Here is a 14,444-nt window from a genome sequence, read left to right on the forward strand (position 1 = left end):
CTTGTCCTTGCTGATGTTCTTTCCTATTTTCCAGAAATCAGCTTCTCGGTGTTCGCCTACAGTATTTTATAGAAACTGCTGGATGCATCGTCTTCCTGGGGTACTTATAGACGTGCCTCTGTCCAGGAGCAGAGGCGCCCATTTGGTCAATGATTACAATGCGAAGACAGCTTGGCAGTGCATCAGGACTTGCTGTCTAAGACAGAATGGTGAGTTTTCACAGTCTCCAATCTGCCCTCAGAACGGCAGGCGGTCGGAATTTGCAGTAAATTACACCAGGATCATTTTTCACGATTAATTAATCACCCAAATTCAATTTAACTATATTCACTATGAATAACACAATTGTTACTTGTCGCCTGTAATCACTCAACGTGCATTGGAGGCAAATGACTGAACTGGGGATACAGAAAAAAATCGAATCATTTTCGAGATAAGCCGGTTATTATTAAGGTCTCAAATGACTAACCCACTGACATAAAAAAACACTGATCACAACGACGATTAATATTGGCCTCCCTAACGAGTTTTCGCCGCTCAATCAAAACAACGCCCCAGCTGTAACATTTTAATTGCAGGAGGTTTGATTTTTTTTAAGCAAACCGTTTCGATTCCACCTTTAAGGATTCCTAAAGCTAATATAAAACGAGGCTGGAATTTGCATTGAAAAACAGATTTGACTAAAAGAATTAAGAGCATTGTTGATCGATAAAACTGACATTTTGACTGAAGCTTAAATTTCATGAAACTGAACCTTGTTCCCATTCAATACAATGATGGTTGTGTTCCTGCAGTCCAGCCCAACCCAGGTGTTGCTACGACCTTCCTGCTGCACGCTAGATGCCACTCTACATTCTTTCATTCAACTAGTAACAATAACTGTGCTGCTTATTGCTTCTGCACAACATGGTCCTAAAGCTCGTATGTACTTTGTATTCCTCCTCTGCAGATATGCACCGCTCGTTCTGCATTCTCCAATTCAGATAATGTAGTCTTCTGCTCGGCAAAAGAATGCTTCGAGTCTCCCTGTATATGTCTAATCAATGGGTATGAGACCTTGTATGGGACCCTCCCTCTTCGCCCCCCCCCACTCTGAGACACCATATTTGAATAACTTTTCGAGCTAATTCGTCTTTGCTTTCCATTTATTGTTACAGATACTTGTAATGTAGCCGTTTTCAAATTTATTCAAGATCAGAGCCGTTCCAACTGTTTTCACCTCAACTGCCCAAGTCAGGAGAGCTGCATAATGAGAAGGAAGATTGATTTTATACTCTTTAATGTGAGAAAAGGTAAACACACCACGTCATGACATTCAAAAGCGAATGAATTAATGATATTCATGCAATTATTTTTGTTATTGCAAGTGTTTAATTTTGACCTGAAAACCAGTAATGAAGCAGTTATTTCAGCGTAATCTAGCTGCAAATCGCCATCATTCATACTTCAACAAACATATCCCGAAATAGATTTGCTATCAGTTGATCTCACTGCTGTTCGTGGGATATGGCGGTGTAAACTATCAACATAAGTGCGGCTTTATTTCAGAGTAATTCACTCAGCAATGTGCTTTGAAGAGGTTCTAGAATGTAAGTGATGCTGGATAAATTCAAATTCCTACTTCAGCGAGTGAAGCATTGGTAAGATTTTAACAGTAGAAAACGGATGGTATATTTTTCACTGTCAGTTTTAAACTGGTAGTTAAATTTTGATGTTTTGTTTCAATTTCGTGGCCTCAACTTTTTACCTAATTCGTCCGCAGGAGAGGATCCAGATTTACTCATTTTTGGAAATCGGAGTAAAAGCAGAGAGCCAACCAACACGTCAAGATTTAATAATTCAGAATATCTGGGTTTGGACAAACAACGCCACTACAACAGGTACGTTTCCCTTCTCTCACAAGCCACTCTTCCCACTTACAACTGGTACAAGTCTGTGTCACTTCCACCACAGACACCTCTTCCTTCCATTTTCAACCTAGTGTCCAGCAACGATTCTGCAAATATTACCAATGGTGCAAATAGCAGCCGAACCTACTCGCCTGCGCCGTCGGAGGCTCCAGCCTTAATTGAAGGCGACGTGGCCGTTAGCATCACGAGGCAAAGCATGGCCCGGCTCTCTCACTTCCCAGCTGCCGACTACTACACCGAAGGATTTGCCGACGTTACACCGACTTCCAACATCCTCCCTCTGAACCAGGGGAACACCACGAAAGGGACCTCTGACAAGAACCAGACCATTGCTAACACCACGACTCCTTCACGATTGCAGCTGGGCCCAAAGATTTTGTTGACTCCCTTGTCGATGATCTCAGTAATCACATTAACCTGTTTTTGTACTCTCCTATGGATAGCAGCACGGTGCCGGAAAAACAGGGGTCACTATGAAACTCTTCAGCCAGGTGATGCGGGATAGAAAACACATGTACAATGAACACACGGCTAGAGTCAGCTTATACGAAATGGCTTGAATTAATAATTATAATGGATACTTTATAGCATGATCATTAATTTGTCCTAAAACTGAAAGAGGGAACCCGTTTCAACCACTTAAACTGAGAATTGATACCCTTCCGTATGAACATTATACTCATCATGCAAATACTTTCTTCTATTTGAACTACACCGGCTGCTCGATTTCTTTTTATAATAAATCTAGGGCTTTAAACGGTTGGTACTGAGAAATATTAGCTTGTAGTTTCTTCATTAATCCGTACAAACAGTTATATCTCATACTGTGAAGTTGAATCCACAATGAATCTCACATCGGGTAGCCAGAATCTGATCACAGCTTTAAGGAACAAGTTAAAAGGAACACATTGTTGGACAGCTTTCTGCCCTTGGTTGCGAAGACGGTCATAGTCTTTACTAAAAGTACCAGTGGCCACTAGCGGCGAAACATCAATACTGCGCCAACCTTTGCTTTTTAAACAAATCTCATTTGTCTATTTTTCTCTTTTGCCGAGTGGTTTTAATGAAGGTTGTGATTACAGTTTTTCAGAAAATAAAATTGCTCACTTTTTCTTTGTAATTGAATGCCAGAAGTTTTTTTTTTGTATTCCTGATATGCTCTACGTAACGAAAGAGTTTTGTAGAAAATGTTACAAATGTCTGTCCGTGTTCGTGTATACGTTGCTTATGCGTGGTTTAATGTACACAGAGTCATAGAGATGTACAGCACAGAAACAGACCCTGTCGGTCCAAACTGTCCATGCCAACCAGATATCCCAACCCAATCTACTCCCAACTGCCAGCACCTGGCCCATATCCCTCCAATCCCTTCCAATTCACATACCCATCCAGATATCTTTCAAATGTTGCAATCCTACTAGCCTCCACCACTTCCTCTGGCAGCTCATTTTATACATGTACCATCCTTTGCATGAAAAAGTTGCCCCTTAGGTCTCTTTTCTGTTTTTCCCCTCTCACCCTAAACCTATGCCCTCTAGTTCTGGACTCTCCAGGGAAGGGACTTTGTTTATTTATCCTATCCATGCCCCTCATGAATTTATAAACCTCTACAAGGTCACCCCACAGCCTCTGACACTCCAGGGAAAACAGCCCCAGCCTATTCAACCTCTTCCTATAGCTCAAATCCTCCAACCCTGGCAACATCCTTGTAAATCTTTTCTGAACCCTTTCAAGTTTCACAACATCTTTCTGATAGGAGGGAATCCTGAATTGCACACAATATTCCAAAAGTGGCCTAACCAATGTCCTGTACAGCCGCAATATGACCTCCCAACTCCCAGAATCAATACTCTGACCAATAAAGGAAAGCATATCAAACGCCTTCTTCACTATCCTATCTACCTGTGACTCCACTTTCAAAGAGCTATGAACCTGCACTCCAAGGTCTCTTTGTTCAGCAACACTCCCTAGGACATTACCATTAAGTGTATAAGTCCTGTTAAGGTTTGCTTTCCCAAAATGCAGCACCTCGCACTAATCTAAATTAAATTCCATCTGCCACTCCTCAGCACATTAGCTCATCTAATCAAGATCCCATTATAATCTAAGGTAAATTTCGCAGTCCACTACACCTCCAATTTTGGTGTCATCTGCAAACTTACTAACTGTACCTTTTAAGCTCACATCCAAATCATTTATATAAATGACTAAAAGTAGTGGAATCAGCACCAATTACTGTGGCACTCCACTAGTCAGAAGTCACCAATCTGAAAAACAACCCTCCACCACCACCCTCTGTCTTCTACCTTTGAGCCAGTTCTGTATCCAAATGGCTAGTTCTCCCTGTATTGCATGAGCTCTAACCTTGCTAATCAGTCTCCCATGGGGAAACATGTCAAACGCCTTACTGAAGTCCATATCGATCACATCTACCACTCTTCCCTCATCAATCCTCTTTGTTACTTCCTCAGAAAACTTAGTCATGTTTCTGAGACATGATTTCCTATGCACAAAGCCATGTTGACTATCCCTAATCAGTCGTTGCCTTTCCAAATACATGTATATGCCCTCCAAACAACTTGCCCACCACCGATGTCAGGCTCACTGGTCCATAGTTCCCTGGCTTGTTCTTACCCACCTTTCTTAAATAGTGGCACCATAATAGCCACCCTCCAGTCTTCTGGCACCTCACCTGTGACTATCGATGATACAAACATTTCAGTAAGAGGCCCAGCAATTACTTCCCTAGCTTCCCACAGAGTTCGAGGGCACACCTGATCAGGGCCTGAGGATTTATCCACTTTTATGCGGTTCATGAAATCCAGCACTTCCTCCTCTGTAATCTGGACATTTTTCAAGATGTCACCATCTATTTCCCTACATTCTATATCTTCCATGTCCTTTTCCACAGTAAATACTGATGCAAAATACTTGTTTAGTATCTCCCCCATCTCCTGTGGCTCTATTCAAAGGCCATCTGATCTTTGCTGATCTTTGAGGGGCCCTATTCTCTCCCTAGTTACCCTTTTGTCCTTAATGTATTTGTAAAAACCCTTTGGAATCTCCTTAACTCTACTTGCCAAAGCTACCTCATGTCCCCTTTTTGCCCTCTTGATTTCTCTCTTAAGTATACTCCTACTGCCTTATACTCTTCTAAGGATTCAGTTGATCTATCCTGTCTATATCTGAATATGCTTCCTTCTTTTTCTAAACTAAACCTTTAATTTCTTTAGTCATCCAGCATTCCCTATACCTACCAGCCTTATCTTTCACCCTAACAGGAATATACTGTCTCTGGACTCCCGTTATCTCATTTCTGAAGGCTTCCCATTTTCCAATCGTCCCTTTATCTGCGAACATCTGCCCCCAATCAGCTTTTGAAAGTTCTTGCCTAATACCGTCAAAATTAGCCTTTCTCCAATTTAGAACTTCAACTTTTAGATCTGGTCTGTCTTTTTCCATCATTATTTTAAAACTAATAGAATTAAGGTTGCTGGCCCCAAAGTGCTCACCCACTGACACCTCAATCACCAAGAGAAGGTCAAGTTTGCACCTTCTGTAGTAGGTACATCTACATACTGAATCAGAAAATTTTCTTGTACACACTGAACAAATTCCTCTCCATCTAAATCCTTAACACTATGGCAGTCCCAGTCTATGTTTGGAAAGTTAAAATCCCCTACCATAACCACCATATTATTCTTACAGGTAATTGAGATCTCCTTACAAATTTGTTTCTCAATTTCCCTCTGACTATTTAGAGGTCTATAATACAATCCCAATGAGGTGATAATCCCTTTCTTATTTCTCAGTTCTACCCAAATAACTTCCCTGGATGTATTTCCAGGAATATCCTCCCTCGGTACAGCTGTAATGCTATCCCTTATAAAAAAAGCCGCTCCCCCTCCTCTCTTGCTTCCCTTTCTGTCCTTCCTGTAGCATTTGTATCTTGGAACATTAAGCTGCCAGTCCGGTCCATCCCTGAGCCATGTTTCTGTATTTGTTATGATTAGTGGGTGGCACGGTGGCACAGTGGTTAGCACTGCTGCCTCACAGCGCCTGAGACCCAGGTTCAATTCCCGCCTCAGGCGACTGACTGTGTGGAGTTTGCACATTCTCCCCGTGTCTGCGTGGGTTTCCTCCGGGTGCTCCGGTTTCTTCCCACAGTCCAAAGATGTGCAGGTCAGGTGAATTGGCCATGCTAAATTGCCCATAGTGTTAGGTAAGGGGTAAATGTAGGGGTATGGGTGAGTTGCGCTTCGGCGGGTCGGTGTGGACATGTTGGGCCGAAGGGCCTGTTTCCACACTGTAATGTAATGTAATCTAATCTAATCCCAGTCCCATGTTCCTAACCATGCCCTGAGTTAATCTGCCTTCCCTGTTAGGCCCCTTGCATTGAAATAAATGCACCGAGCTGGGAATTTGTGTTGCAGACGTTTCATCCCCTGTCTAGGTGACATCCTCAGTGCTTGGGAGCCTCCTGTGAAGCGCTTCTGTGATCTTTCCTCCGGCATTTGTAGTGGTTTGATTCTGCCGCTGTCGGTTGTCAGTTCCAGCTGTCCGCTGCAGTGGCCGGTATATTGGGTCCAGGTCGATGTGCTTATTGATTGAATCTGTGGCTGAGTGCCATGCCTCTAGGAATTCCCTGGCTGTTCTCTATTTGGCTTGTCCTATAATAGTAGTATTGTCCCAGTCGAATTCATGTTGCTTGTCATCTGCGTGTGTGGCTACTGAGGATAGCTGGTCATGTCGTTTCATGGCTAGTTGGTGTTCATGGATGCGGATTGTTAGCTGTCTTCCTGTTTGTCCTATGTAGTGTTTTGTGCAGTCCTTGCATGGGATTTTGTACACTACATTGGTTTTGTTTATGCTGGGTATCGGGTCCTTCGTTCTGGTGAGTTGTTGTCTGAGAGTGGCTGTTGGTTTGTGTGCTGTTATGAGTCCTAGTGGTCGCAGTAGTCTGGCTGTCAGTTCGGAAATGCTCTTGATGTATGGTAGTGTGCTAGTCCTTTGGGTTGTGGCATGTCCTCATTCCATTGTCTTTCCCTTAGGCATCTGTTGATGAAATTGCGCGGGTATCTGTTTTTGGCGAGCACCCGAGCTACAAATCTTTTCACAAACTTTGAAATAAATGCAGTTTAATTTATCAGTCCTACCTTGTTCTCTGCTTTGTCCCTGCCTGCCCTGACTATTTGACTTGCTTCTTTTCTCAACTGTACCAGTTTCAGATTGATCTCTTTCCTCACTATCTCCTTGAGAACACCCCCGTCCACCTCACTAGTTTAAATCCTCCCGAACAGCTCCAGTAAATTTCCCTGCCAGTATATTAGACCCTTCCAATTCAGGTGCAATCCATCCTTCTTGTACAGGTCACTTCTACCCCAAAAGAGCTTTCTATGATCCAAAAATGTGAATCCTTCTCCCATACACCAGCTCCTCAGCCATGCATTCATCTGCTCTCTCCTCCTATTTCTGCCCTCACTAGCTTGTAGCACTGGGAATAATTCACATATTACTACTCTCGAGGACCTTCTTTTTAAATTCCTGCCTAATTCTCTGTAATCTCCCTTCAGAATCTCAAGCTTTTCCCTTCCTATGTCATTGGTTCCAATATGTACAATGACCTCCTGCTGGCCCCTCTCTCCCTTTAGAACATTCTGCACCCACTCTGAGACATCCTTGATCTTGACACCAGGCTAGCAATTCATCATTCTGATTTTTCGTTGCTGGCTACAGAAATGTCTGTTTGGACATCGAACTAGAGAGTCCCCTAACACAATCAATTCTTGGAACCTGATGTACCCTCATTGCATTAGAGCCAGTCTCAATACCAGAACCTTGGCCGTTTGTGCTATGTTCCTGTGAGAATCCATCACCCCCCTTCATTTTCCAAAACAGCATACCTGTTTGAAATGAAGATAGCCACAGAAGACTCCTGCACTACCTGCCTGCCTCTTTTACATTTCCTGGAGTTAACCAGCTATGTGACTGTATCTGCAACTTTTCTCCCTTCCTATAACTGCCATCCATCACATCCCCTTGCTCTTGTAAATTCCTGATTGCCTCTAACTGTCACTCCAACTGTTACATTTGACCTGATAGGATTCACAACCAATGGCATTTATTGTAGATATAATCCTCAGTAACATGTAAACTCTCCCTGAACTCTGATCCGCCAAGAAGAACATATCACTCTACTAAGGGCCATTTTTGCTTCTTCCAATCTACAGTCCCAGAAAATAGAACCATCTTATTCCTCTACAAAACACTGCTCCAGGCTAACTTAATACTTATAGCTTATATTTTTAACTTTAATCAAGAGACATATCACAATAAAACATATAATCAAGAAAGAGCCCACTCTGTTCACGACTGCAGACTTACAGCGAGGCCCCAAGGCTATACTTAAAATTATTCATTTATCTGTCTCTATGCTGTGACCTCTCCCAAACAGGTTCTTCCAAGATCAGTTGTGAATTTCACTGTTTGTTAATTTTCCCAGATGCACTCTGATGTCCAGCGATACATGAATTCAACAGCAAAGGCAGTAACTGCGCAAGTTCACTGTTGAGTCAGTTAGCAGTGTGGGTTTCTTTCTCTCTCTCTCCTGCACTGACCTCACCATATGCTGTCTTTGTTTGTCCCTCTCCCTTTTAAAAGTGCCATTGTTTTGACTTTTTTTCTCTCCAACGTTCCAAAACAATGCAACAGCATGCAAAACAGTAATTGCTGCTCGAGGGAATCACCTCCAGCACCTAAAATACCTCAAAAAAGGAGCAGCCTGTTACAGCCAGAAATTTTTCCCGTCCTCCATCTTGAATCTTAAATGGTATGTTACCAATTTAGCCAAAGCCTGAACAACATTTCCAAGATACTTTGTAAAGTCACTGATAATGACAACTGACGGTACAGAGAAAATAACTTGCATGTTCTAATACAAGAGCCAATAGGTAACTTGTTGTTGATTTCTAAGTTATTGATTTCTAAGTTAATACAGAAGGTTGCATATTTATATTGTATAAACGTCTTTCAAAAATATACAAATAGTAGAAAATTAAGTTAAAGTTTAACTTTGCTTTTGTAAATTTATGATAATACGTGGCATACACTTTACCATTGGATTATTGAATGCCAGTCTTAATGGACAAAAGATAGCCTGAGATTGATGGTTAAATAACATTTGATGACAAAATAGCTGGAGCACATGCAGAAATGGAATGCAGCCTCTCTATTCATAACCTTCATATAATAGCACTTCACCACACAGTACAAAATAACATTTGAAAAACTGAGCAAATGGCAAATGCTCTCTTGATATTATTTGTTGATAAAAAGTTTAACTCAAATTTATTTGATATTTTTATTGTTGGTTAGGTTATATCATATTAAAAATAAAATGCATAACACTAAAGTTCAGTTTGAACAAAATTCAATACCAATGAACTTGTCCAGTTCAAAACAGCTGTGAAAGAACAACTGAAGAGTCAAATTCTTGATTACTACATTACTTAAAAGGGTGCTGTAACTACATCCACAGTATTCTCTGACCCTTATTATTTATAATCTCCACACATATAGATTGTATTTCCCAAACATCTGAACTAAGATCCTTTCTAACTACTGTCCGCATGTCATCATTTACTATCAAGGTTATTCCTCCCACTCTTCCATTCTGTCTGTATTTTCAAAATGATGTATAATATGGAATATATATTTCCCATCCTTGGTCAGCTTGTAACCTCTTTATAATGACAATTAGATATATTTGTGTGATTTGTTTATCCATCTTACGTGAATTCTTTGGGCATTTGAGTAGAGTTGTACAGCATGGAAATGGACCCTTCGGTCCAACTCATCCATGCCAACCAGATATCCTAACCTAACCTAATCCCATTTGCTAGTACTTGGCCCATATTCCTCTATACCCTTCCTATTCATATACCCATGCAGATGCTTTTTAAATGCTGTAATTGTACCAGCTTCCCATCACTTCCTCTGGTAGCTCATTCCATATAGGCACTACCCTCTGCGTGAAAAAATTGCTCCTTGAGTCCCTTTTATATCTTTCCCTCTTCCCATAAATTTATGTCCTCTAGTTCTGGACTCCCCCATCTCAGGGAAAAGCCCTTGTCTATTTATCCTATCCATGCCTCATGATTTTATAAACCACTATGAGCTAATCCCTCAGCCTCCGATATTCCAGGGAAAACAGCCGCAGCCTATTCAGTCCCTCTCCCTATAGCTCAAATCCTCCAACCCTGGCAACATCCTTGTAAATCTTTTCTGAGCCCTTTCAAGTTTCACAACATCCTTCTGATAGGAATGAGAATTTGCATGGAATATTCCAAAAGTGGTCTAACCAATGTCTTGTACAGCTGCAATATGACCTCCCAACTCCTGCACTCAATGTTCTGACCAATAAAGGAAAGCATACCAAACATCTTCTTCACTATCCTATCTACCTGCGACTCTACTTTCAAGGAACTATGAACCTGCACTCCAGGGTCTCTTTGTTCAGCAACACTCCCCAGGAACTTACCATTATGTGTGTAAGTCCTGTTCTGATTTGCTTTTCCAAAATGCAGCACCTCGCATTTATCTAAACTAAACTCCATCTGCCACTCCTCAGCCCATTGGCCCATCTGCTCAAGATCCCACTGTACTTTGAGTAACCTTCTTCACTGTCCATTACACCTCCGATTTTTTGTATATCAATTGCCTACTAAATAATATTTAGTCCATGCTGATTTTTGTTTGTTTGTCACAATAAATCTTAAAATATGAAACCTTGTCATGTGATCCTTTGAGTAAGTCACCAGAAATTTAAGTATCTTTTTAAATTACAATCTGTGGAGATTGCAACACTTCTTAACCACCTTATTGAAATATTCTGCTAGCTTTAAGGATCAGTGCATTTCAAGGTCCCCTTTTCTGACACACTTCTCAGCATTCTATCATTTATTGTGTATTTTGTTTTCTTCTCTGCAAAATAGGGAAATGGTGGCATAATTAGGTCACTGGATGCTCTAGGGTCATGGGTTCAAATCCTCCTATGACAGCTGATGAAACTTGAATTCTTCTTTGGTTTGGCCTATATGGGATTCCTGACCCACACCAATGTGGTTGATTCTTAACTGTCCTCTGAAATGAACTAATGACCACTTCAGTTCAATAACAATTGGGAATGGACAACAAATTCTGTCCTTGTCAGCAGTGGCTACACCCCATGAAAGAATTCCCCCAAATTATCTTTGATGAAAATTTCTGGATTTTCCATTTAACAATATATATGTTCACTAGAAGTTACAGTTATGCTGTTAGTCTCACAATTAGTTTTGCAGCAAAATATGGCAACTGTTACAAGTTAAAGGATAATTAAATATTATTACCTTTCTGTTGCAGATGATCCACGTTAGGACACATGCCTGATTGTTATTCTTGCTGTAAATATAAGAAAAAGAAATTAAAAACATGAGGAGCAGCAGAAGAGACTATATGACTCCTCAAGCCTAGCACATAATAAGACTATGGCTGATTTTCTCAATTTCCTGCCCATTCTACATATCTATTGATTCCAAGAGCGAAAAAAACTATCAATTCCAATCTTGATTATATTAGATAAGTATAGTTACAAAACTGCCAATAACCCTATAAACAATTTTACCTCTTTGCTTCATGACTGTACAGCAATCTGAAAATGTTGTACCAGATGGACCTCTGTGTTCCTGTGCACGTGGAGTGTACACTTCAATTAATCAACTACTCACCACTAAAACAAAAACGTATAGCATATACATTTGAGCAAATGGATATTAAGTCCAGGGGAACAGGTAAACATCTCAAAAATGATAGCACAACTCCAAATTTTATTTATGATTGTAGTTTGCTTTGATTTGCACCATTGCCATTAATGTGAATATTTGGTGAAACAAGGTATGTTGCAAACAACTGGTTAACGTCCGGTCGTTTGGCTGGGCTTGGTCATCTTTTAGCCTGGCATGGTGGCCTTTCAGCAGCCAATGTTGGTCTTTCGACCCAGAGTGGCTTCAGCAAAGACTTCCAGAGGTGGTTCCAGAGCAATCTCCTGGCCGCAAGAACCTATAGGTGAAGCCTGTCAATGTCTAGAGTCAAGGCCTGGTGCAGACCGAGGGCTAGGTACCAACGTGGACTGGGTTGGAAGGATTATTGTTCTGAACTTTTTATTTTGTTTACTTTCTAATTTATTCCACAAAGAACTTGTACTGAAAGATCTGTACCTAGGTACCTTGTACCTAAGATGGTGGCATAAGCAGCAACTTGTAAACTTTTCATTGTACTCATCTGAGTACATGTGACATTAAAGCTAATTCAAATCAATTTAAGATATTTTTATTCAAGTAGAATTTTCTCTGCCAGTACTTTCACACATCCACCTACACCCTACCTGCACAACATCAACTTTACAAAATCAAAAATACGGAACTGATGTGACAATTAGAATGAAGAAATTCTTTACGTTATCTGACTAAGTGATATGATCGTGCAGCTTGGAAAGGCTGTACCCTCTTAATTTTTCTGCATTTTGATTGTGGGCAAAAATGGGAAAATAACATTTTAAAAAATGCTCTTGAAAGGGATTGCTACACTTTTAAAAGCAAGCTACCAGCAATCATTGTTAAGTGCTGTTCATCCAAGTAGTGGGAAAGTCTAGTTGGAAATGAACTGGAATTGTGGGTATGTATGAAGGGAGATGTGTTTGCGAACAAGTAACTGATTGGTCTGTGGAATGGTGATCATTTGTTAATGGCAAAGGTCTTCTGCCTGCCAACAACTACAATATTGCTTCCAAGATAGCAAGAAGCCTTCAGACCTCCGGAAAGACTGTTGCTGTCTTTTCTCTGCAGTGATAAACAAATACATTCCGAAGAAAGCCAGCATATTTTTCTTCACCAGTTGCTGTAGCTGTGGCATTTAACCAAGTGATTTATAAACTGTCAATCAGTCACTCTGTGCCTCCTACAAGCAAAAGTACCTGGAGAAATATCAAGAATCAGCTAGTGCTGGAAAACCAAAGCTATCACCTCAGTGAACCCTTGGGACAGGGACCATTGATCTGCCATCCCAGTTTTTCACTCAACACATGACACTATTCTCATTTAGTTTGTATGTATGTGTGTAGAGGAGAGTTAGAGTTTTAACTAGAAAAGTTATATGTTGACCGGTCATAATTATTTAACTGTAGATACAATCAAAATATTTGTAATATATATTAAATCATGTTAAGTATTCACCTAATCTGTGCTTTCTGTTAGCCTGAGTCTAAATAAATAAGACGATTGTGGAATTTTGTGTACTTTCATCTTTAACTTTGATAATGATTCCGGGAATAGTGCGGCTTGATTTCTGAACCGCTGTCCCAGTAGTGTATGACAATCTGTAGACTTAATTCAGGTAGAGCTGTCCTTTGAATTTAGTTAGCTTCTTAAGAGGTGTTCTCTCTCACAAATAAAGATGTTAAATAGAAAGTTAAAGTGAGACCTTCCACCAACTCTACCAAAAATATTCACTGCATCTAATTATTCAAGTGAATTTTACTTCAGCACAATGTCTCACACCTTTTCAAAATTACACATTGATAAATACATTTCTCTGGCTATATCCATGATGTGTTTTTTCACTTCATTTATCAAATTTGTAAAAACGTCAACATGCTGAGGTTATAAAGCTATGAAATATAATTTGATAGCAGGCCACATTACTGACTTAAGAAAGTATTTTCTGTGCTGCTCAAAAAGAAATCTAAAACCTAAAATTGGATGCATGTTAGCTTCAGGGAACATTCCAAATTCCTACAGGTTTTACAGTAAGAACGAAGATTAGGAAACCCCTAACAAGGAGCTTAGTATTTCTATTGCCGAAAGAAAAAAAATTGAAATTTGCAGACAACTGGTTGAATTTCTTCTGGAATTTAAAAAAAATCTCACTATTTGTTAAGTTGTTGCTGTCCATTAGTACATTTTGTAGGAGTGAACCAAACTAAAATGCTCCAAACTATATCAATACAAATGTACAAAATCCTTAACCAAAACCCTTTAAGCTGCTAAGGTGCAGAAAGGTAAATCAAGCAGAATCTTGAATAATTTAGGAGAAACAAGCTGTTAGTTCCTTAGAAGACAATCAACAAAGCATTACATTACCTCCTGGCCTTCCAAGGATTAGGAGATTAAAATCCAATAATGTCTCTCTAAATCTGTTACTGTGCTTTTAAACATCCCACCTTGTGTGTTGTGATTTTGTACAAGTCAATAATAAACTTTGTTTAGTAGAATATACTATTTCTCTCAACATGTGTAATATTTCACTTTAAGGATTTTGATTTATTTCAATCACTTTTATAATAATTATTATTATTAACACTAGCAGACAAATGCTGTCATTGTAGCACAGTATTGGTACATGAAATAAATCAGATCAAGTCAGTAAAATACTTATCCACGGATATCCTCAACAGCATCGCATGTGCATTTCGCAGAAGCAGAAATTTAGAAAATACAA

General features: G+C 40.0%; 2 protein-coding genes across 6 annotated transcripts in view; one reads left to right on the forward strand and one right to left on the reverse strand.

Annotated features, from left to right (window-relative positions):
* The window catches only part of klhl42 (kelch-like family, member 42), a 33,494-nt gene extending 33,354 nt beyond the window's left edge, over nt 1–140 (reverse strand). For both annotated transcript variants that reach the window (XM_087997236.1, XM_087997235.1), the window contains exon 1: nt 1–140. The gene's annotated coding sequence lies outside the window, so the exon portion shown is untranslated.
* Nucleotides 14–14,158, forward strand: mansc4 (MANSC domain containing 4). Of its 4 annotated transcripts, none has more exons than XM_043709494.2 (4): nt 14–209; nt 1,158–1,292; nt 1,763–1,880; nt 11,313–14,158. In XM_043709494.2, exons 1-4 carry the CDS (start codon nt 14–16, stop codon nt 11,314–11,316), a joined length of 453 nt encoding a protein of 150 aa, XP_043565429.2. In that variant the 3' UTR covers nt 11,317–14,158. The 4 variants fall into 4 exon arrangements, with proteins under 4 accessions (XP_043565429.2, XP_087853366.1, XP_043565426.2 ...); XM_087997240.1 differs by lacking the exon at nt 11,313–14,158 and adding an exon at nt 8,413–10,594; XM_043709491.2 differs by lacking the exon at nt 11,313–14,158 and having other exon boundaries at nt 82–209; nt 1,763–2,415.
* The last annotated feature ends 286 nt before the right edge of the window (nt 14,159–14,444 follow it).

The sequence above is a fragment of the Chiloscyllium plagiosum genome, unplaced genomic scaffold (assembly GCF_037043375.1).
Source record: "Chiloscyllium plagiosum isolate Xiang-an unplaced genomic scaffold, Cpla_swu_hap1 HiC_scaffold_19, whole genome shotgun sequence".
NCBI lineage: Eukaryota > Metazoa > Chordata > Chondrichthyes > Orectolobiformes > Hemiscylliidae > Chiloscyllium > Chiloscyllium plagiosum.

Excerpts from the sequence above, each read along its gene's own strand:
- mansc4 (XM_043709491.2), top strand. The coding sequence starts at position 83 with ATGCATCGTCTTCCTGGGGTACTTATAGACGTGCCTCTGTCCAGGAGC. Across the intron at positions 210-1,157 it reads TTGCTGTCTAAGACAGAATG|ATACTTGTAATGTAGCCGTT; the intron begins GTGAGTTTTCAC and ends TTATTGTTACAG. Across the intron at positions 1,293-1,762 it reads ACTCTTTAATGTGAGAAAAG|GAGAGGATCCAGATTTACTC; the intron begins GTAAACACACCA and ends ATTCGTCCGCAG.